This window comes from Erythrolamprus reginae, chromosome 2, assembly GCF_031021105.1.
Source record: "Erythrolamprus reginae isolate rEryReg1 chromosome 2, rEryReg1.hap1, whole genome shotgun sequence".
Taxonomy (NCBI): domain Eukaryota; kingdom Metazoa; phylum Chordata; class Lepidosauria; order Squamata; family Dipsadidae; genus Erythrolamprus; species Erythrolamprus reginae.
This window is the reverse complement of record NC_091951.1, coordinates 182,810,172-182,833,045: the sequence shown is the minus strand read 5'-3', so window position 1 is coordinate 182,833,045 and position 22,874 is coordinate 182,810,172. Positions and strand designations below refer to the sequence as shown.

Here is a 22,874-nt window from a genome sequence, read left to right as displayed (position 1 = left end):
AGAACAGTATACACAATAAGCCAGTAGTAAAAACAATTAAAAGCCCATTAAAGTAAAAACCAAACATACATTCAGACATACCATGCATAAAATTGTAAAGGCCTAGGGGGAAAGAGTATCTCAGTTCCCCCATGCCTGACAGCAGAGGTGGGTTTTAAGTAGCTTACAAAAGGCAAGGAGGGTGGGGGCAATTCTAATCTCTGGGGGGATTTGGTTCCAGAGGACCGGGGCCACCACAGAGAAGGCTCTTCCCCTGGGTCCCGCCAAGGAAATTGAGTGGCAGAAAGGGGGAGCATGCTTTGAGCATGGTGCAAAATTTATCATGAAATGTCTCACATTCAAAGTCAGAAGAAATTAGATGCACCTTAAATGAAGAAAGGAAAAACCAGAGGGGGAGGGGGGGGAGAGAGAAAGCAGCTTGCTTGGTTTGAGCCAAATGCTTATTTAGCTATTTGACTTGCTTGTTTTGCTTGCTACTGTTTTAATTTATTTCAGTTACTCATTCAACTTACTTTCATTATGGAGGATGTGAGGGATGTTCTGTTCCAGATCCTCCATCCCAACACCTCCTGGCTCTTGGTTCAGAAGTTGAGGAGATCAATTTTAGTTTTCTATCATTTCCCCGCCACAGTTCGCATCTGTGGCTTCCAGGGGGGTCAACCGAATCACTTCAGATTCCTGTAAATAGAGGTGAAATTCTCTAGTGTACAAAATACTCCCCCCCACCCCCTTTTGGCACTCCCAGATCAAAGCTTTTCCCTTTGTTTCCTCCTAATCAAGCTTTTGATGTGGACACAAACACAGATGTTATGCAAGGTCTCCACCTCATCGGAGGGGTTTAGCCATACAAAATTCAACAGAAATTGGATGAATGCTGTTTTTGGTTTAAGCAAAATTAAATAGCAGGATCTTAAAGGGAAACAACCTGTTTTTGCCAACCAGAGAATCAATGAAAGTTGGCTCTATTCTTTAATAGTCGTTGGCTCCCTTAATTTGACCTGAGCTCTCCCAGGTGTTATGAGTTCCTACTCTCTGTCATTCATTCATTCATTCATTCATTCATTCATTCGTTCGTTCGTTCGTTCATTCATTCATTCATTCATTCATTCATTCATTCATTCATTCATTCATTTATTGTTAGAGTTGAAAGGGACCATGAAGGCTATCAAGTTCAACCCCCTGCCCAAGCAGGAACCCTATAGCACACCAGTCAAGTGGCAGTTCAATCTTCTCTTAAAAATGTCCAGAGTGTTGGAGTTCACAACGTCTGCTGGTAGGTTGTCCCATTGGTTGATCGCTCTGACCGTCAGGAAGTTCCTCCTTATCTCCATGTTGAATCTCTCCTTGGTCAGCTTCCAGCCGTTGTTCCTCGTCCGGCCCTCTGGTGCCATGAAGAATAAAGTGATCCCCTCCTCTCTGTGACATCCCCTCGTATACTTGTAGACTGCTATCATGTCCGCTCTGGCCCTCCTTTTCTCTAGGCTATCCATGCCCAGTTCCCTCAGTCTCTCTTCATAAGTCTTGGTTTCCAGTCCCTTAATCATCTTGGTTGCTCTTTTTTGCACCTTCTCCAGAGTTTCAATGTCTCTTTTGAAGTGTGGTGACCAGAACTGAATACAGTACTCCAGGTGTGGTCGGAACAGGGCGTAGTAGAGTGGTATTAAGACTTCCCTGGTCTTGAAGTGTATTCCCCTGTTTTTAGCTGCTGCTGCACATTGTTGGCTCATGTTTAGTTGATTATCCACCAAGACTCCAAGGTCTCTTTTGCAGTCGCTACTGCTAAGAGGGGTTTCTCCCAGGTTGTATGTGTGTCCAGGGTTTTTTCTGCCTAGGTGAAGGACTTTGCTCTTGTCAATGTTAAACATCATTTTGTTGGTATGGGCCCACTGTGTTAGTCTGTCTAGGTCTTTGTGTAATTTTAGCCTGTCTTCTTGGCTACCCCAGCCAGCTTGTTGTCGTCTGCAAATTTGATCAGTTGCCCTTCTATTCTCTTGTCCAAGTCATTGATGAAAATGTTGAAGAGCACAGGGCCCAGGACAGAATGTGGATTTGGAACTGTTGAGGACAACTCGTTGGGTGCGGTTGGTCAGCCAACTATTAATCCATCTGCAAGTGTTGTAGTCTACTCCGCTTTTTCTTTTATTTGTTGATTAGGAGATAGTGGTCGACTTTGTCAAAAGCTTTGCTGAAGTCTAAGTAAATGAGGTAATCCATCCATCCATCCATCCATCCATCCATCCATCCATCCATCCATCCATCTATCTATCTAGTCAAGTACCTATTGGTAGTATACATAGATATAACACTGTTTATATAAATGAGATGGGTACTAATAAGAGGGAAACATTAGGACAGGGACAGTAGGCACTTTGGTACACTTATGCACGTCTTTTACTGACTTTTTAGGTTCGTGGTTGGGACAAGGGGGGACAGAGATTAAATACTTGAACAAAAGACTGCTGACATCACATGCATTGTTTAATACATTCATTATCGATGCATCCAGGCTTATTATATGACCCTACTATTTTTTCCATCTCACTTACAATAGTCATACTCTCTGCATGGCAATTTAAAGCTTTGATTTTCAGTTAGAAAAATTTCATCTCCCTCGCCACCCAGGTAAGGGTTCCCTGTCACTGGTGCTCTTGGTGCACTCCCAGTATGCTCCTGGTGACAGGCACAGGCGTGGGCACATCCAGTGGGTGTGCTTCAGCATGAGATTGGGCCTCTGTCCATGCGTGGAAACAAAAAAAATGCCCAAAATAGGCAAAATCTCACTCACGCGAGCGTCCTCACGCAGGATTTGGCTTCCTGTGCATGTATCGCAATTTTTTTTGCCTTTGCAGAGCTGGAGTAAGCGTGGCCTGAGTGTGAAATATCCAGTCTGCGGGCCGCCAGTTTGACAGATCTGTTGTAAGGGAAACACAGAATATAAATCCTAGTACATCATGTCAAATAAAAGAGGAGGAAATATCAGGTGCGGCACAAATATAAAATACAAAATGAATGCAAATACCATATCAAGGGAAGGAAAAAAAGAAATAAGCCATGCAAATTGAAGTAATTGGAAACAAACAAATAAAATCCCACCCTTTTCCGTAAACAACGAACATTGGGAAGTATAAATTCAGGCACAGGAACAGCCCTTCCTGGAATTATTATGGTAGGTTTTACTACTATCAAGTACATCAGAAGAATCTAGCTCCCTTGCCTCACAGCTGTGCAAAGCAGAAGGACAACACTTATTCTTGTCTAGCCAGATTCCACCCCCAAGCCAAAAAAGGCCTCAACCTATTGCCCATATCTGTGTTACTTTTAATATATAGCAAGACTAGGTAGGCTAATGAGAGGGGAAACATCCTGTACAAATTCCATTCATGATTGAATGGAATTGTTTGCTGAACGAATTATAGTGTATGAATACTCTAATGGTTCACTGTTTACTTAAAGATCTAGTGGATATGTGTGTGCTAAACATGGTACCTTTTAATTATTGTATAAATAATAAACACAGAACTATAAAAACAGAACTATGACCCAATTATGGAAGAGGGGGCTACCTTTTGCAAAGCAGCAGGAGGCTCAGGTGAGGGTGGGGCTATAGGCTGAAAGGGCGTTTTGTCCAGTGTGCAGATGAAGCTAATGGCAGAAGACAGAATTGAGAAAATGACCTCAGGGTCTGTGACTTCCTTTGGCCCATCCCAGTCCACTTAAAACAGTCCCTTTCATTGTTTCCCTCAAATGCCCAGTTCTCTCCCTCTTCTTTGTTGTTTATATATGAATCATCTGTTTCAAATCAGGAACCAGATTTATGTTTGGAGAGCTGGGCTGGGCTGAATCACATACATGGATTGGAGGTTACTTGTTGGGGGATTATTCACGAGAAGAGGTGGAAGTCCCATGACTCAATCTTGCTGGAGATACTAAGTCTCTTTCAACAGTGGTGCAGAAGGACACTACAATCACTCACATCAAAGCTTGAATATACCCCATTCCCATATCTTATGGTGCTCCCAGGTACTGGCTAGTGATGGGTGTATGGACAGCAGGAAAATTGATTAGATTAGATTAGATTAGATTTATTGGATTTATATGCCGCCCCTCTCCGCAGACTCGGGGCGGCTCACAACAATGGCAAAAACAGTACATAGTGACAAATCTAATATTTACCAATCTAATTACAGTTTTAGGTTAAAAAATTCATAAAAGCAACCCCAATATATATAAAAAACAAGCACACAATCAATCATACACCAAAACAACATGGGCAATGGGGGAGATGTTTCAATTCCCCCATGCCTGACGGCAGAGGTGGGTTTTGAGGAGTTTACGAAAGCCAAGGAGGGTGGGGGCAATCCTAATCTCTGGGGGGAGCTGGTTCCAGAGGGTCGGAGCCACCACAGAGAAGGCTCTTCCCTTGGGTCCCGCCATACGACACTGTTTAGTCAACGGGACCCGGAGAAGGCCAATTCTGTGGGACTTAACCGGTCGCTGGGATTCGTGCAGCAGAAGGTGGTCCTGGAGATATTCTGGTCCAGTGCCATGAAGGGCTTTATAGGTCATAACCCACACTTTGAATTGTGACCAGAAACTGATCGGCAACCAATGCAGACTGCGGAGTGTTGGTGTGACATGGGCATTCCTGGGGAAGCCCATGATTGCTCTCGCAGCTGCATTCTGCACGATCTGAAGTTTCCGAACATTCTTCAAAGGTAGCCCCATGTAGACAGCGTTACAGTAGTCGAGCCTCGAGGTGATGAGGGCATGAGTGACTTTGAGCACTGACTCCCGGTCCAGATAGGGCCACAACTGGCGCACCAGGCGAACCTGGGCAAACGCCCCCCTCGCCACAGCTGATCTGACTAGTATGTATTAATCTACAGGAACATGTGGTAAAGCCACTTTGAAATCAAGCACATCAGGTGACTTTGGGCCAGTCCCTCTCTTTCTCAGCCTAACCCATCTCACAGGCTTGTTGATGAGGGAAAATAGAAGGAGGAACATATATTAAGTATGTTCACCACCTTGAATTAATTAAAATATAATATATACTGTATTTTTCGCACTATAAGATGCACCAAACCATAAGATGCACATAAGCTTTAGAGGAGGAAAACAGGGGGGGGGGATCTGCCTCTGCCTCCCAGCATCATCTGGCTAGCATCCTTGCAGTAAAGAAGCAAACAGCCTGGTCAGCTTCAGCATGTTATTGCAAGTTGCAACCCCAGCACATGGCTCGTCAGGGCTCTGTCCCCTTGCGCTTACCACTGGTCAAGTGAGCTGAGCTGCCCCACTGCTGGAGAATGTTGGAGCCTTTGCTGCCATGCAGCTGATTAGTGGTTGGATCTGCCTCCTGGAATACTGCCAATCAGCTAATCTAGGTGGCGGGGATCACCGCTGCTGCCCAGGGGAGGGTTCTGGCTTATCTCGCTGCTGGTTCGCTCCTTGATTCATCACACGGGCACATGCGCACATACACAGTGCTAAAAACCCAGCTTCTGAGCATGCGCAGAAGCCAAAATCAAGATGGTGCCACTTATGGCACCACCAAGAGAGCCGGTTTGGGGGCATGGCAGGCCTGGGTGGCTGCCAGTTCTAGCAATCCAGGCCACCAAATTATTACCAGTTCCATAGAACCAGTTCAAACTGGGAGATACCCATCTCTTCTGCACCATTCACCACTATTTGATGCTGCTGTCACCAACTGCTGCTGTCGCCAATTGCCACTGTTAACTACTGCTGCCACCGCCATTCAGTGGCAGTGATTCCGCTGCCAAGAACAACTGATTGGTGGTATCCTGGGAGTGTTCAGCAGTGAAGGCTCTAGCATTCCCTAGCGGCAGTGAATGGGGGCAGCAGTCATTGGCTGCACTAATCAACCTCCCTCCACTGCAATATTGGCTCTATAAGACACAGGGAAATTTCCATCCATTTTTTGGAGGGGGGGGGAAGTGCATCCCATAGTGATAAAAATAGGGTATATGATATGATAATATAATATAAAATATAATATATAAAAAGGAAAGATAAAATATGATATCATGAGTCTTTGGAGAAGAGTGGCATAGAAATCCAATAGATAGATAGATAGATAGATAGATAGATAGATAGATAGATAGATAGATAGATAGATAGATAGATAGATAGAGATAGATAGATTTGATTAGATTAGATTAGATTTATTGGATTTATATGCCGCCCCTCTCCGCAAACTCGGGGCGGCTCACAACAATAATAATATTAAAAAAAAAAAAAACAGCACAGTACATAATACCAAATCCAATGCCCACCAATCTAATTACAATTTAAAATTAGTAATTTCATAAAAACAATCCCAGTATATATAAAAAACAGGCACATAGTCAATCAATCAACAGAACAACATGGGTAAGGGGGAGGTGTTTTAGTTCCCCCATGCCTTTCAAAGGTAGCCCCATGTAGAGAGCGTTACAGTAGTCGAGCCTCGAGGTGATGAGGGCATGAGTGACTGTGAGCAATGACTCCCGGTCCAAATAGGGCCGCAACTGGCGCACCAGGCGAATAGATAGATAGATAGATAGATAGATAGATAGATAGATAGATAGATAGATAGATAGATAGATAGATAGATAGAAAGATAGATAGATAGAGATAGATAGATAGATAGATAGATAGAGATAGATAGATAGATAGATAGATAGAGATAGATAGATAGAAAGATAGATAGATAGAGATAGATAGATAGATAGATAGATAGATAGAGATAGATAGATAGATAGAAAGATAGATAGATAAATAGATAGAGATAGATAGATAGAGCTAGATAGATAGATAGATAGAGATAGATAGATAGATAGATAGATAGATAGATAGATAGATAGATAGAAAGATAGAGCTAGAGCTAGATAGATAGAAAGATAGATAGAGATAGATAGATAGATAGATAGAGAGAGAGAGAGAGAGATAGAGAGATAGATAGATAGATAGATAGATAGATAGATAGATAGATAGATGGATAGATAGATAGATATAAACAAACAAACAAACATAAGGTAGGGAAAACGTGTATTACACATGATTTTTATAATGTGTCTGTCTGTGAACACATATATACAAACATACACACACACACATCCTATTTTTGTTTGTTTTCCTTCTGGGAGAAGAGATTACTTTAAAATCAGGGTAATTATCATTTGGAGTAAATATCACATGGATTTTGCATCAATTTCCCACGTGTTCAGGAATCTGTTAAAAGAACAATCCATGAAACTAACTTGGCACCACAGCTATTTTGGTATATTTTAATGTAGCACATACCAAAGGACCGGAAATTTAGGTGAATCCTGTAATTAGCTTCTACTATCACTTCACCATAGCATCCCCACCCATCTTAGTCAGGAAGCTCCGCCCACCTTTTACAATGCCATGACATCACAGCAGTACAGCTCCATCTAGTGACACCACAATATTACAGGGGTGAAATTTTCACAAGGAATGGGACATTTATTATGGCAGAGTCATAAATGAATATTGTCATAGGAATCTCTTTCCTTCTGGTGGAAATTTGAAATGAATAAAGCCATTAATAATTTTAATGATTATTGACATTGCTGGCAAATCTGAAGTATTTTAATAATTATTTGGAGAGAATCTGAAATTATTTTATCCAGGCAACGTGTAGGATTGATTGATTGAAGAGGTGCCATCAAATCAGTGTGAGCAACCATATAGATATCCTCCATGATCTCGCCCTGATACACTGTAGTTAATGCAACACAATGCAATAGAATGCAACAGAATGCAAAGCATAATCCTAGTTATTAAACTCTTAGTATTTCACAATAAGAGTAAAACCCCACCAAATCCCATAAAGTATATTGAGATGGTCATCAGAACAATCACCTAATTTCCAAATGTCATATGGGTGCGACCCTCTTGTAGGTGGGGCTCTCAGCATCCTTTCACACAGACTGGAGGTATTTCACCTGGAGACAACATCTCTGAAGAGCCCAAGTGATGGACAGCATTATCAATTAGAAACTGATGCAGTGCCCAGAGAAATGGCATAACACCAACACAGTGGATCCCACCTGCTAGCAATTTGGCCACTGCACTTTGTACTGACACTTTCAAATTTGCATCATGCTAGATTAATTCATCCTTGTAGTGATAAGGACATGAGTCACTGAAACATAGAAATATAGAAACATAGAAGACTGACGGCAGAAAAAGACCTCATGGTCCATCTAGTCTGCCCTTATACTATTTCCTGTATTTTATCTTACAATGGATATATGTTTATCCCAGGCATGTTTAAATTCAGTTACTATGGATTTACCAACCACGTCTGCTGGAACTTTGTTCCAAGGATCTACTACTCTTTCAGTAAAATAATATTTTCTAATGTTGCCTTTGATCATTCCCCCAACTAACTTCAGATTGTGTCCTCTTGTTCTTGTGTTCACTTTCCTATTAAAAACACTTCCCTCCTGAACCTTATTTAACCCTTTGACATATTTAAATGTTTCGATCATGTCCCCCCTTTTCCTTCTGTCCTCCAGACTATACAGATTGAGTTCATGAAGTCTTTCTTGATACGTTTTATGCTTAAGACCTTCCACCATTCTTGTAGCCCGTCTTTGGACCCGTTCAATTTTGTCAATATCTTTTTGTAGGTGAGGTCTCCAGAACTGAACACAGTACTCCAAATGTGGTCTCACCAGCGCTCTATATAAGGGGATCACAATCTCCCTCTTCCTGCTTGTTATACCTCTAGCTATGCAGCCAAGCATCCTACTTGCTTTTCCTAATAATTCCTAATAATTCAGATACAGCACCAACTCAGGCTTCCTTTTCCCACTGGTCCCCTCGCACACGATTTCACTTCTGTGCATGCTTAGAAGGTGGATTCAGCCCAAAACACATCTGAGAAGCTGCTCAGCTGTGCTTCGGGCCATTAAATAAAGGTCGGTATTAACCTGTGGGTGGGTGATAGGACTTTTTTCGAAGTAGAGGATGAGAAGAAGCCATCTGATCACAGAAAAACTCACAGAAAATTGAAAAAAAAAACCGATGGGCAGACCAGCGCCACCCAAACTGGATCTGTGACACCATCATTGCCGCACCAGTGGGTCACTAATGGTTCAGGCGATCTGGTCCGAACCGGGAGGAACCCACCCCTGCAGCAACTTCAACTGGGCAAAGATCCTATGAACCATAGCTTCCACTGTTTTCCAGGAGATCTATGAAGTGGTTCTGTACTGATCTTGCTCAGGGAGAGGGCAATCCTCATCCAGAACCAATGCTGATGTTATTTTGGAGTCAAATAGTAATTCTGTCTTGCTGAGAGTAGCTTGTTTCTATCTACCCAGTACTTCACAGCTTCAAGGCACCGGTTAGAGTTTGCACAGCATAGAAACATAGAAACATAGAAGTCTGATGGCAGAAAAAGACCTCATGGTTCATCTAGTCTGCCCTTATACTATTTTCTGTATTTTATCTTAGGATGGATATATGTTTATCCCAGGCATGTTTAAATTCAGTTACTGTGGATTTATCTACCACATCTGCTGGAAGTTTGTTCCAAGCATCTACTACTCTTTCAGTAAAATAATATTTTCTCATGTTGCTTTTGATCTTTCCCCCAACTAACTTCAGATTGTGACCCCTTGTTCTTGTGTTCACTGTCCTATTAAAAACACTTCCCTCCTGGACCTTATTTAACCCTTTAACATATTTAAATGTTTCAAAAGAGTAACATCTCCAATTTGGTCTGATGGGTGCTGTATAGTTAGTCCTTGACTTACGAGCATAACTGAAATTGGAATTACGGTCATAAGTAATTCAGGTTGTTAAATGGGTCACCACGTGACTGTGCTTAATTTCACAATCTTTTTTGCAGGAGTAGTTAACTGAATCATTGCAGTTGTAAGGCATACACCGCAATCGTTAAGCAAATCCATTGTCTACAATAAGATTTTTTGGGGGGGCTGGAAATCAAGAGTAAGTGACAGTTTCGGGGGGGGGGTCATAAATCACAACCATGTGACAACAGGGCAGTTTCAAATTGGCTTGTAAAGTAGCCCTTGGGATGCCCAATATAACTTTGAATGGTTGCTACGTCATCGATTGTAAGTCAAAAATTATATACATAATTGAGCCTCATCTGCATATTTCAATAACCTTGCCCCAGACTGGTGGTTGAGTTCTCATCCTCTTATATGAACTTTATATAAATATTAAATGGTAGCATTCACTGCTCCTTCCCCTTAAGCAAATGAAACCCTGACTAAAGGGGGAGTAGAGCCATGACACGAAATGGTGTCTCCAACCCATCTGTCATAGGGGGGGGCAAGTAAAATGCCGTGGTTGATCAGTGAAGTTTCTCTTCCATGCCTGGTCCTGAATCCAGACTGAAAATGATCCTGAATAGAAGGTTGAACTAGAAGTTCTCCAAGGTTCCAAGACAAGGGAATTTACTTAAAGTGTGTGTGTGTGAGAGAGAGAGAGAGAGAGAGATGTGGATTCTTGGGGGTGCATTTTGTCTCAAGAGAAATGCTGGAAGGGCAATCATTTTGGGGATTAAATTACAAATGAAATAGGGTCTTCAGGGGAAGGAGACCTGAAGAACTTTCAACTGCAGTTTTCTAAAAATCTATTAAAATGAATGTCTAGAGCAGTGATGGCGAACCTTTTTTTGCTCGTGTGGCAAAACAAACTTTCGGTAGTCCTGTTGGGTCATTTTTTGCCATCCACAGGCTCTGGAGGCTTTCCTGAAGCCTAGGGAGGGCAAAAAACAGCTAGCCAGTATGCACCTGAGCGCTGGAGCTGACATAAGGCAATGCTCATGTACCCTCAGATATAGCTCTGTGTGCCACCTGTGGCACGTGTGCCATAGGTTCGCCATAATGGGTCTAGAGGTAGCTCTTTAATTTATGTTCTGCCGGCATGTTTCAACCGCCCGTAATTACAGGGTAATTAGTCCAGGAAGACACACACCACACAATAAAAGGAAAACCCAAAAGTTTTTATAAACAGAAAAACAGAAACAGCTCCCTTTTTAAATGTCAAAGGGATTTTCTGGTACACAGAAGACACAGGTTAAATGCAATCCAATTGCTCACCCAATAACTGGGAAATTGAGTCCAATTCTAAAGTCCAGAGAGTCCACACACAATCTTGAACAGCACAAAAACCATGATCTTGACGAAACAATGAATCAGATAAACTGCCATGAGGCTAAAACACCACTTTTATCTGTAGCACTAATTACAGCAGCCCCACCCAACCACAGGTGGCCTCATTTTCTCTTGTAATAATCCTTCAGTTGTTGTCTCCTATGCATCACTCTACGCATGCATGGATGTGTCATTAATTCTTGTTCAGAATCCAAGGATGATACAGATGATTGATCTCCTCCTGGGCTGTCTGCCAAACTCCCCTCTTCCCTGTCACTCATGCTTCCTTGGTCAGAGGAGGCTTCATCGGCAGATTCCATCGGAAGCAAAACAGGCCTGCGGCATGTGGATGTTTCCCCCACATCCACCTGCACATTCCTTGGGGCAGGAGCTGGGCCAGAGCTAACCACAACACCTTATTAGTCCAAGGGAACAAAAAATATAGTCCCAATGTGGCTCTTAGCGTAACTAGCTCAGGAATAATAGAACAACAGAGTTATATGGGACTTTGGAGGACAGTAATCTTGTGGCCATTAAAGCAGTTTTTGGTGCTTTTGGCAGTGTGAGCAGGTAACAAGTCCTGCTGGAAAATTTAAGTCACCTTCCCCATAAAGCTCGTATGCAGATGGATGGAGTGTTCCAAAATGTCCCGCTAGACAGCTGCATTGACCCTGGACTTAATGAAGCACAGTGGACCAACACCAGCAGATGACATGGCTCCCCAAATCAACACAGACTGTGGAAACCTTTGCATCTCATTTGAAAACCAAGGACCCAGAGTATGGAGGAAGAATGGAAAGGCACATACTGCAAGATGCTTCAAAGTCCAGGGTGAAGTTTCCACAGTCTGTGTTGATGTGTTGAATTTTGAAAATTCAAAACAATGCTCTTTATAACGAAAATTCAAATAAACTAAGCACTCTTTTTGTATAGCAAAGAGCACTCGTCTCTAAACAAACTGGTAATTTGTACTTATCAGTTCTGAGATACTTAGCTTGCAGCTGTGAGGCAATTCACAGCCCTTCTTCTTTCACAAAGTGAAACACACTTTGCTCTGGTTTAGTTTCAAAGTGGAGAAAAATCAGCACACAAAGGTCTAAGTCAGGAAGGCAGTCACGAAACACAAAGATCAGATAATCCTCCACAATGGCCAACCCACAGGCTGCTATTTATAGCAGCCTCACTAATCACCACCGCCCCACCCAACCACAGGTGGCCTCATTTTCTTTGATAATAATCTCTCAGTTGTTGTCGCCTATGCATCGCTCTCCGCATGCATGGCTGTATCATTAACTCTTGTTCTGAATCCAAGGAGGAGCTAGATAATTGACCTCCTTCTAAGCTGTCTGCCACACTCTCCTCCTCCCTGTCACTCATGCCTTCTTGGTCAGAGGAGCCTTCATCAGCAGATTCCACAGGGAGCAAAACAGGCGTGCGGCATGTGGATGTCTCCCCCACATCCACAGTCCTTGGGGCAGGAGCTGGGTCAAAGCTAACCACAACAGTTCCCAATGCAGTTGTAATTTTGGACGGTCATTAAATGAACTGTTTTAAGCCGCGAGCTATCTGTATAAGATTTCTCTGGAGGATACAGTGAGAAGTCCATTGGAATATGCCTCTTGTCTCAGCTTTTATAGCTTTCCTTTCATATGCATTGTAGGCATAGAAATAAGCTTCTTACCAAATAGAGAAGACAAGAGGAGTATACAGTGGTCCCCCGATTATCGCGAGGGTTCCATTCCAGGACCCCTCGCGATGATCGGTTTTTCGCGAAGTAGCGGTGCGGAAGTAAAAACACCATCTGCGCATGCGCAGATGGTGTTTTTACTTCCGCCGCAGCAGCGAGGAGCCGAAGATTGGGGTTTCCCCGCCGCCCACGCAAACTCCTCGCTGCTGCCGCGCCCGCCGCTTGTCCGCCCGCCGCTTGTCCGCCGCCTGCCTGCCCGCGCGCCTGCCCTTCGCCCGCCCACGCCGTTCGCTCGCGCCGCTTCCCAGCTGAGTCCTGAAGCGAACTTCCGCGTTTGGCTTCAGGACTCAGCTGGGAAGCGGCGCTGGGGTTTCCCCGCCGCCCACGCAAACTCCTCGCTGATGCCCGCCGCTCGCCCTCCCGCCAGCAAGAGGGGGAAGACCCAGGGAAGCCGCCCAGCAGCTGATCTGCCCGGCGCCATCTACGCATGCGTGGCCATAGAAAAAAGGGTGCGCATGCGCAGATGGTGTTTTTACTTCCGGGTTGAAAAATCGCGATATAGCGTTTCGCAATGATCGAGATCGCAAAACTCGGGGGACCACTGTATTCCCTTGCTTGGTAAAAACACTGTTGACACCAATATAAATCAATCCCACTTTGTCACTATTCTCCAGAAATGGGATATTAATCATGTCTCATTTCAACACAGACTTGATGTGGGCAAAGAAAGCTCATCCCTAGAATTGCAGTCATATGCACGGGACAACCCCCCGCCCCCCCCCCCCCCACACACACAATGAAATCCCTGGATTTGAAGGTATTTCTAACCAGGTTTAGAGCCCTTCAAACTGGGCCTCCCAGTAAGAATTTCAAGTGCTTCTGTCTCTACATAATCCTCCTTTCCAGCCTGTCATCATTCCAAAGCAGAATAAATCAGGTTATGCTTAACAGGCTTGCCTTGTACTTTTTCAAAGAAAAATTCCAATAGCTGTTTGTTTGCTGTGAAAACTATAAATGTTGCTTCTAGCTCATTCGTTCGTTGTTTTTTTTAAAATATTGTGAAAACTACCAGCAACTCAGAATTCTCTCTCGCAAATGAGATCTTACCATCGTCCAGTCTCCAACCTTCCCTTTATGGGGAAGGTTGTCGAGAAGGTGGTGGCACTCCAGCTCCAACGGTCCTTGGAAGAAGCCGATTATCTAGGTCCCCGACAGTCAGGTTTCAGGCCCGGTTACAGCACGGAAACCGCTTTGGTCGCGTTGATGGATGACCTCTGGCGGGCCCGGGACAGGGGTTTATCCTCTGTCCTGGTGCTCCTCGATCTCTCAGCGGCTTTCGATACCATCGACCATGGTATCCTTCTGCACCGGTTGGAGGGGTTGGGAGTGGGAGGCACTGTCCTCCAGTGGTTCTCCTCCTACCTCTCTGACCGGTCGCAGTCGGTGTTAGTGGGGGGTCAGAGGTCGGCTCCGAGGTCTCTCCCTTGTGGGGTGCCTCAGGGGTCGGTCCTCTCCCCCTTCCTATTTAACATCTACATGAAACCGCTGGGTGAGATCATCCAAGGACATGGGGTGAGGTATCATCAATATGCCGATGATACCCAGCTTTACATCTCCACCCCATGCCCAGTCAACGAAGCGGTGGAAGTGATGTGCCGGTGCCTGGAGGCTGTTGGGGCCTGGATGGGTGTCAACAGACTCAAACTCAACCCGGATAAGACGGAGTGGCTGTGGGTTCTGCCTCCCAAGGACAATCCCATCTGTCCGTCCATCACCCTGGGGGGGAATTATTGACCCCTCAGAGAGGGTCCGCAACTTGGGCGTCCTCCTCGACCCACAGCTTACATTAGAAAACCATCTCTCAGCTGTGGCGAGGGGGGCGTTTGCCCAGGTTCGCCTGGTGCACCAGTTGCGGCCCTATCTGGACCGGGACTCATTGCTCACAGTCACTCATGCCCTCATCACCTCGAGGTTCGACTACTGTAATGCTCTCTACATGGGGCTACCTTTGAAAAGTGTTCGGAAACTTCAGATCGTGCAGAATGCACCTGCGAGAGCAGTCATGGGCTTACCTAGGTATGCCCATGTCTCACCATCACTCCGCAGTCTGCATTGGCTGCCGATCAATTTCCAGTCACAATTCAAAGTGTTGGTTATGACCTTTAAAGCCCTTCATGGCACTGGACCAGAATATCTCCGAGACCGCCTTCTGCCGCACGAATCCCAACGACCGATTAGGTCCCACAGAGTGGGCCTTCTCCGGGTCCCGTCAACTAAACAATGCCGGTTGGCGGGTCCCAGGGGAAGAGCCTTCTCTGTGGCGGCACCAGCTCTCTGGAACCAACTCCCCCCGGAGATTAGAACTGCCCCTACTCTTCCTGCCTTCCGAAAACTCCTTAAGACCCACCTTTGCCGTCAGGCATGGGGAAACTAAACATCTCCCCTGGGCACGTTAATTTATACATCGTATGCTTGTGAGTGTGTTTGCTATTACATGGGGTTTTTCTTAAATCGTTAAATATTTTAATTAATTGCATTGTTGTGACTGTTTTGCTTGTTGTGAGCCGCCCCGAGTCTTCGGAGAGGGGCGGCATACAAGTCCAACTAATAAATAAATAATAAATAAATAAATTTTCACATTACACCTCACATCAGTCTGTGAATGAGACACTGTAGCTGGAATCTTGCAAGATTTTGGGTTGTGAGGGTGGGTCATGTATGGATCTTTGCACAAGTTTTTTTTTCCTTGCAGTGGAAAAGAGGCAGAGGCAGTTTAACAAAAACAAACCTTTCCAATCTCTGCCACAGATCATGCTCCTGTCATTAAAACATGAGAATTTGCACGATTCTGTTCTGCTAGCGGCAATCGGCACATTTTGTGGAAATGCCCTCAGGCCGAAACACATAATTTTAAACCAAGCCTAAGCAGCTGGGAGACTAAGTTGTGAGTCAAGATTCATTCAGATTGACAGATTTATAACATGCAAATAACAATTAGGTATGAATGTAGATTCTTCTTTGTACAATGTGAGAACCCCAACAATTATCCACTGTCTGGCATTACATCATGGTTTTAAAAACTAAAGCTATTGTTTATATAAAACTTGTTAATGGTTAGGAATTAAGTTAGTTCTCTCAGCCTGGCTAATGATGACTTTTGGGGGAGGGAGAGAGAGAGAAAGAGAGATGAGATGTCTATTTGTCAATACAAAATTGTGTCATACAATTTATGCATCAGTGAAAATTGCACAAACTAGGTCCTTTAAAGAAAAAAAAGTAAAATAAATCTTATAAATCAAATAAATTAAATTTAAATTACATTTACCTTCAGGGAATATTTTACACCTTGATTTGTCTGCAGTAAATCATGGGTATCTGCTATCAAACTATTGACCGGAAGGATTGAGATTAGTTAATATGTTAGTTAGTTAATATGTGAAGTTTGTAATCCCTCTGCTATTGTTTCTAATATGTCTGTCTGTCATCATTCCAAAACAAAAGTCCTTATTGGAGATGGGGCTTCAGGGATAAGATGAAGCTTTAGAGAAGTGATTCCCAACATTGGCAACTTGAAGATATCTAGACTTCAACTTCCAGAATGCTGACTGGGGAATTCTGGGAGTTGAAGTCCACATATCTTCAAGTTCGCTTGGTGCACCAGTTGCGGCCCTATCTGGACCGGGAGTCAGTGCTCACAGTCACTCATGCCCTCATTTTCGTAAACTACTCAAGACTCATTTATGCCGCCAGGCATGGGGGAGTTAAGATATTCCTTCCCCCTAGGCCATTACAAGTTATGCATGGTATGTTTGCGTGTATGTTTGGTTTTATAATAAGGGTTTTTTAGTTGTTTTAGTATTGGATTGTTACATGTTGTTTTTAGCATTGTTAGCCGCCCCGAGTCTACGGAGAGGGGCGGCATACAAATCCAATAATAATAAATAATAATAATAATAATAATAATAATAATAATAATAATAATAATAATAAACTTGCCAAGGTTGGGAAACACTGCTTTAGAGGGAATCAAGTGAGCTGGTATGGAATGAGGGGCTGTGTGTGCAGTGAAGGGCTGCAAAAAAATTTACTACCACACTGTGGGCATGGCTTATTTTGTGGGTGTGCTTGCCAGCCACGTGGGAGTGGCTTGATGATCATGTGACCAGGGGTGGCTTAAAGGTGGGAGTGACCAGGTGGGAGTGGCTTGATGATCATGTGACTGGCTTAAAGGTGGCCAACTTGACGTCACTCACCTCAAGGGTTTGGGTTAGGGTTAGGGTTCTCCTCGCCTCAAAGAGATACAATTTCTCTTATTTACTATTACTGAACATCCAAAATATACTATTTAACTCAATGTATATATACCATATGTTTACATTCATATTACACAAAGACACACAAAAATATAGATTTTCTACTATATAAACTGTATGTGTATGTACACACACAGACAGCTCTTCTAAAATTATGCACATTCAACTTCATTTACTGCAATAGGAAAGACATACCCAGAGCCCAGAAGGGAGAAAAAGAAAAAAAATCAAAACTTTTCTACTGGTTCTGGATACCTGACTGTACCCGTAGGAGCCCATCACTGGATGTGGGGCTGAAGTGATAAACTGTTAATGCAGATGATAATTAATGGGAATGAAAGGCAAGAACAAAACATGCCCTTCATCCCCAGCAAATATAATCTGCATTAGCAGTTTACCACTTCAGCCCCACATTGCTTTTCTCTACTTTTATTTAAAAAATAAAATATATTCCTATAACATGCAGTCATATTAGTTTTTAATCCATATAATATAATCTTCAGTAAAGTTATTGAGGAAAAAATACTTGCATATATTTTTTCCTTCTGTCATGTTAGGGGAAAAAACCCTGCTGTTCTGTCCACCTCTACTGTTCGAGTCGTGTATGACCCGGACCAAAAAAGATTTATTTTAGGTACTTAAATATGGTCTTTTTGAAAACCATTTTCGCTGTGATACTAATTTGAACTTTTTTGAACACAATGAGAGTAAAATTGAGATGAAAACATTAAAGCTTATATTTTTTATTTTGCTTGTAAACATTTTTTGATCCGGGTTGTATACGACCCGAACAGTACAAGTGTGACTTTTTTTGCCCAGCAAAAACGAAGCCGTCCCCCCCCACAAAAGACTCTTAAAAAGAACCCCTAAAATGATACAAAGTCATGAAATTTCAAGTTCCAGATATGCAGGGAAATTTTTTTACAGGGTCTCAAACAAGGCTCCAGGTCACCTACGACCCAAACCGAATGGCAGGGTTTCTGAGGGATGCTCTAAAGGCCATAGGTGCACTTGTAGTTCTGAAGCTTGTGACAGTCACCTCAGCAAAATGTTTTCTTGGTGACTTGGGGAAAGGAATTTGCCTGAAGACTGTCCACTGTTACTGGACTTCTTCCTGGGAAACCTGTAATGCATTTCCAAGGTGTGTCTTATGAGAAAGTGTAGACGAGAAGAATGAGGAAACGGCTGAATCCTGATTCATCATAGAATCTTAGGATACATTTTTCAAAATTTCCTCAGAAACACCAACTGAATGCTATCCTTTTATGGCCCAATTAAATCAATTAATCCATAAATGACCTCTGTGATCATATTACAAGCAGCTGCGGTCTCTTTGTTGAACATGTTAAATTATTTAATACCACCGACAATACTGCTACTCTTCAAAAAGACCTTGACCTTGCATCAGAATGGTCAGACAAATGGCAACTTCAAATTTCAACCAATAAATGCTCTGTCTTACACATCAGCAAAAATAATCAGAACGCAAAATACAAACTTGGAGGACATGACCTTACAGATGACCCTTGTGTTAGCAAAAACTTCAGAAGAGAAGGATTTAGGGGTAGTGATTTCTGACAGTCTCAAAATGGGTGAGCAGTGTGGTCGGGCAGTAGGAAAAGCAAGTAGGATGCTTGGCTGCATAGCTAGAGGTATAACAAGCAGGAAGAGGGAGATTGTGATCCCCTTATATAGAGCGCTGGTGAGACCACTTTTGGAATACTGTGTTCAGTTCTGGAGACCTCACCTACAAAAAGATATTGACAAAATTGAACGGGTCCAAAGACGGGCTACAAGAATGGTGGAAGGTCTTAAGCATAAAACGTATCAGGAAAGACTTAATGAACTCAATCTGTATAGTCTGGAGGACAGAAGGAAAAGGGGGGACATGATTGAAACATTTAAATATGTTAAAGGGTTAAATAAGGTTCAGGCGGGAAGTGTTTTTAATAGGAAAGTGAACACAAGAACAAGGGGACACAATCTGAAGTTAGTTGGGGGAAAGATCAAAAGCAACGTGAGAAAATATTATTTCACTGAAAGAGTAGTAGATCCTTGGAACAAACTTCCAGCAGACGTGGTTGGTAAATCCACAGTAACTGAATTTAAACATGCCTGGGATAAACATATATCCATCCTAAGATAAAACACAGGAAATAGTATAAGGGCAGACTAGATGGACCATGAGGTCTTTTTCTGCCGTCAGTCTTCTATGTTTCTATGTTTCTAAGGACCTTGGCGTACTCATATCTAATGACCTAAGTGTCAGAGCCCACAGTAAGAACACTGCTAAAAAGGCACCAAGAGTTATTGATCTGATCTTGCACAGCTTCTTCTCTGGCAATATTAATCTACTAACCAGAGCATACAAAACATTTGCTAGACCAATTCTTGAATACAGCTCCCCTGTCTGGAACCCACACTGCATATCAGACATTAGTACAATCGAGAGTGTCTAGAAATATTTCATAAGGAGAGTCTTTCACTCCTCCGCTTGCAACAGAATACCTTATTCCACCAGACTTGAAATTTTGGGCTTAGATAACCTAGAACGTTGTTGCCTTCAATCTGACCTAAATGTATTTCATAAAATCATTTACAACAATGTCCTACCTTTCAATTATTTCTTCAGCTTCAACTGCAACAATACATGAGCACACAATTAATTCAAACTTGACGGAAACCACTCCAAACTCGACTGCAGAAAATACGACTTCAGCAACAGAGTGATCAATGCCTGGAATGCACTACTTGACTTTGTGGTTTCCTCTCCAAAACTTTAACCTTAAGACTATCTACAATCAACCTCACCCCATTCCTAAGAGGTCTGTAAGGGGCGTACATAAGTGCACCATCATGTCTACTGTCTCTGTCCTACTGTCCTATTGCCTAATTTATCTGTACCTACTTTGCTAATGTTTATGTTTACACCAATACCTACTACCTTGTACATGATTGACAAACAAACAAATAAATAAATAAAATAATCACCCTCACCGTTATTTCTTTCTCCTTCATAGAAATACAGGTGGCCTCTGTTAACAAGCACTTATTCAGTGACCATTTGAACTTGCAACAGCACTGAACCAGTGATACTTACAAGAGGTCTTCAAAGTTCCAGCCATCTTGGTGTCTCCACAGTTATGCAATCACGATCCAGGTGCTGGTTGCACAGCTCACAATTATGATATATGGTTAATATTTATCAAGATCAAGTGAAGTGTTAATACCATTTCATAATGGCTTGGTAAAGCCACACTCAGAATACTGAATTCAGCTTTGGTCTCCACAATGTAAAAAGGATGTTGAGACTCTACAAAGAGTGCAGAGAAGAGCAACAAAAATGATTAGGGAACTAGAGGCTAAAATATATGAAGAATGGTTGCAGGAACCGGGTATATTTAGTTTAATGAAAAGAAGGACTAGGGAAGACATGACAGCAGTATCTCAGGAATTGCCACAATGAAGAGGGAGTCAAACTATTCTCCAAAGCACCTGAGGGTAGAACAATAAGCAATGGATAGAAACTAAACAAGGAGAGAAGTAACTTAGAACTAAGGAGAAATTTCCTGACAGTTAGAACAATCAATCAGTGGAAAAGCTTGCCTCCAGAAGGTGTGAATGTTCCAACACTGGAAGTTTTTAAGAAGTTGGATAACCATTTGTCTGAAGTGGTGTAGGGTTTCCGGTGTAGGGGATTGGACTAGAAGACCTCCAGTGTCCCTTCCAACTCTGTTATTCTATTCTATTCTATTCTATTCTATTCTATTCTTGACCACACGGGATTCACGTAACAATGAAAACCGGAACTGCCAATGCTAAGCAGTGTGGTCATGTGCCATTATACTTTAAAGAAAGTTTGGTCCCAAATGCCATAATTGTCTGAGGACTACCTGCTTTTAACATTCTTTTCCTGGCAATTGTTTGATTGTCCACCCTTCCTCCTTTATTTTCTTCATCCGCTCTCGTAATCTTGGTGGTGGTACGACAAGACAATAGAGCAAAGCAGGTACACAAAGATCATTGTCAGAGAAGTTCGCACTTACCGAAGAGTTGAACCAGCTCCCTAAAAAGATTTTGCCACCAGTGAAAGCTCCCTTTGCAGCAAAGCATAACACATTTTGTGTCTTTTGGTTAGTTGCTACATTTACAAAGATCTGTAGCACCTTTCTGCATGCCTGCAAACCACAATGTTTGTTTTAGCTACAGCTATTAACTGGCACAGAGAAATATCCTGTTTCCTCCTATCCCCATTCTCAGATTCACAAGGCTCTGAGCCACCTAAGACTGAATTTTCAGCCTTCGTTTCAGCTTTGTATCAAAAAGAGGAAGGCCTTTCCCTCTTGTGTTGCAAGAGACAGGACTGCCAAGGGTCAACTCTGTGATCTGGAAAGTTATTTGCCTAATGGTGGTTGAAGTTACCACAGTAACCAAAACATCAACTTGTGCTTTTGCTTCTGATAACAGGTTTAGCCTGAAACTTCCCAGGGCAAATCCTTATCTGTTCTTTCTTTTCCCTCCCTCTCAGAATAACTCTTGAGTTAACTCATACTAAAGAAAGGAATTGCTCCCAAATTCCATTCAATCAGGATTTGAAATGCAAACATGAGCCACCAAAGATTGGGGTCTTTGTTTCAAAGTTTGGGGTCTTTGTTTCAAAGATTGGGGTCTTTGTTTAGGTGTCAGTAAAAAAATTGGCCTTTAAAACTCCTTGAATGGGGGAAAAAAATCCCCCCTCCCCCAGAAATAAACATTAATCCTTTGTAACAAGAATGTACACAATGAAGCTGCCAGGGGTTAGTTCTAAAGCAGTGATGGCAAACCTTTTTTTCCTTGGGTGCCGAAAGCACCTGTGTACATGCTATTGCATATGCGCAAGTGCCCACAAGTACAGTATAATTCAATGGCTGGGGAGGATGAAAACAGCTTCTCCACCCCCACCACCACCACTGGGGCCCTCTGGAGGTGGAAAATGGCTTGTTTCCCAACTTCTGATGGGCCCAATAGGCTTGTGTTTCCCCCTCCCCAGGCTCCAAAGGCTTCCCTGGAGCCAGGGGAGAGTAAAAAAGCCCTCCCCCATCCCCCCCGGAAGCTCTCTGGAAGCTCTCCCATAGCCTCCATATGAGCCAAAAATCAACTTGCCAGCACACACATGCACATTGGAACTGAGCTAGGGCAACGGCTCATGTGCCAGTATATGGCTCCGCGTGCCACCTGTGGCACCCATGCCATAGGTTCACCATCACTGTTTTAAAGCCTTTGAAGGACAGTAGAACAAGGAGATCTTACAAAATGTCCTTTTGGCTACCCCCATGAGATTTGTAAGGTATTTCCTTTGGCTTGATGTATCAAACAGCCAGTTCCTGAAGAAATGCGTCTTCATAAGGTTTAATTTCCAAAGGTGGTATTCAGCGGGTTCTGACCAGTTCTGGAGAACCGGTAGCAGAAATTTTAAGTAGTTTGGAGAAGCAGTAAATACCACCTCTGACTGGCCCCGCCCCCATCTATTCTCTGCCTCCCGAGTCCCAGCTGATCGGGAGGAAATGGAGATTTTACAGTATCCTTCCCCTGCCACGCCCACCAAGCCGCGCCCCCAGAATCCCACCACTGTTTAATTCCCATACTCGCCATCCAGTAGATAAAGAGCAAACTGAACACAGTGACTAGGTTTCCACATTATATTAAGCCACAATGTCCTTGTTTGGCTCTGTG

General features: G+C 43.1%; 1 protein-coding gene across 4 annotated transcripts in view; it reads right to left on the bottom strand.

The window, feature by feature from the left end:
* The window catches only part of LOC139161500 (uncharacterized), a 132,502-nt gene extending 111,102 nt beyond the window's left edge, over nucleotides 1-21,400 (bottom strand). For 2 of the 4 annotated variants that reach the window (XM_070740696.1, XM_070740693.1), the window contains exons 1-3: nucleotides 21,209-21,400; nucleotides 2,786-2,911; nucleotides 513-678 (exon numbers count right to left, since the gene is read on the bottom strand). Coding sequence is in view for 3 of the 4 variants with exons in the window: in XM_070740693.1 (XP_070596794.1) it covers nucleotides 513-518 (6 nt within the window). In the remaining variant the exon portion in view is untranslated. Of the gene's footprint in view, nucleotides 1-512; nucleotides 679-2,785; nucleotides 2,912-19,775; nucleotides 19,821-21,208 lie in introns of those variants that run through there. The other 2 variants (XM_070740694.1, XM_070740695.1) reach the window with 2 other exon arrangements.
* Between the last annotated feature and the right edge of the window lie 1,474 nt (nucleotides 21,401-22,874).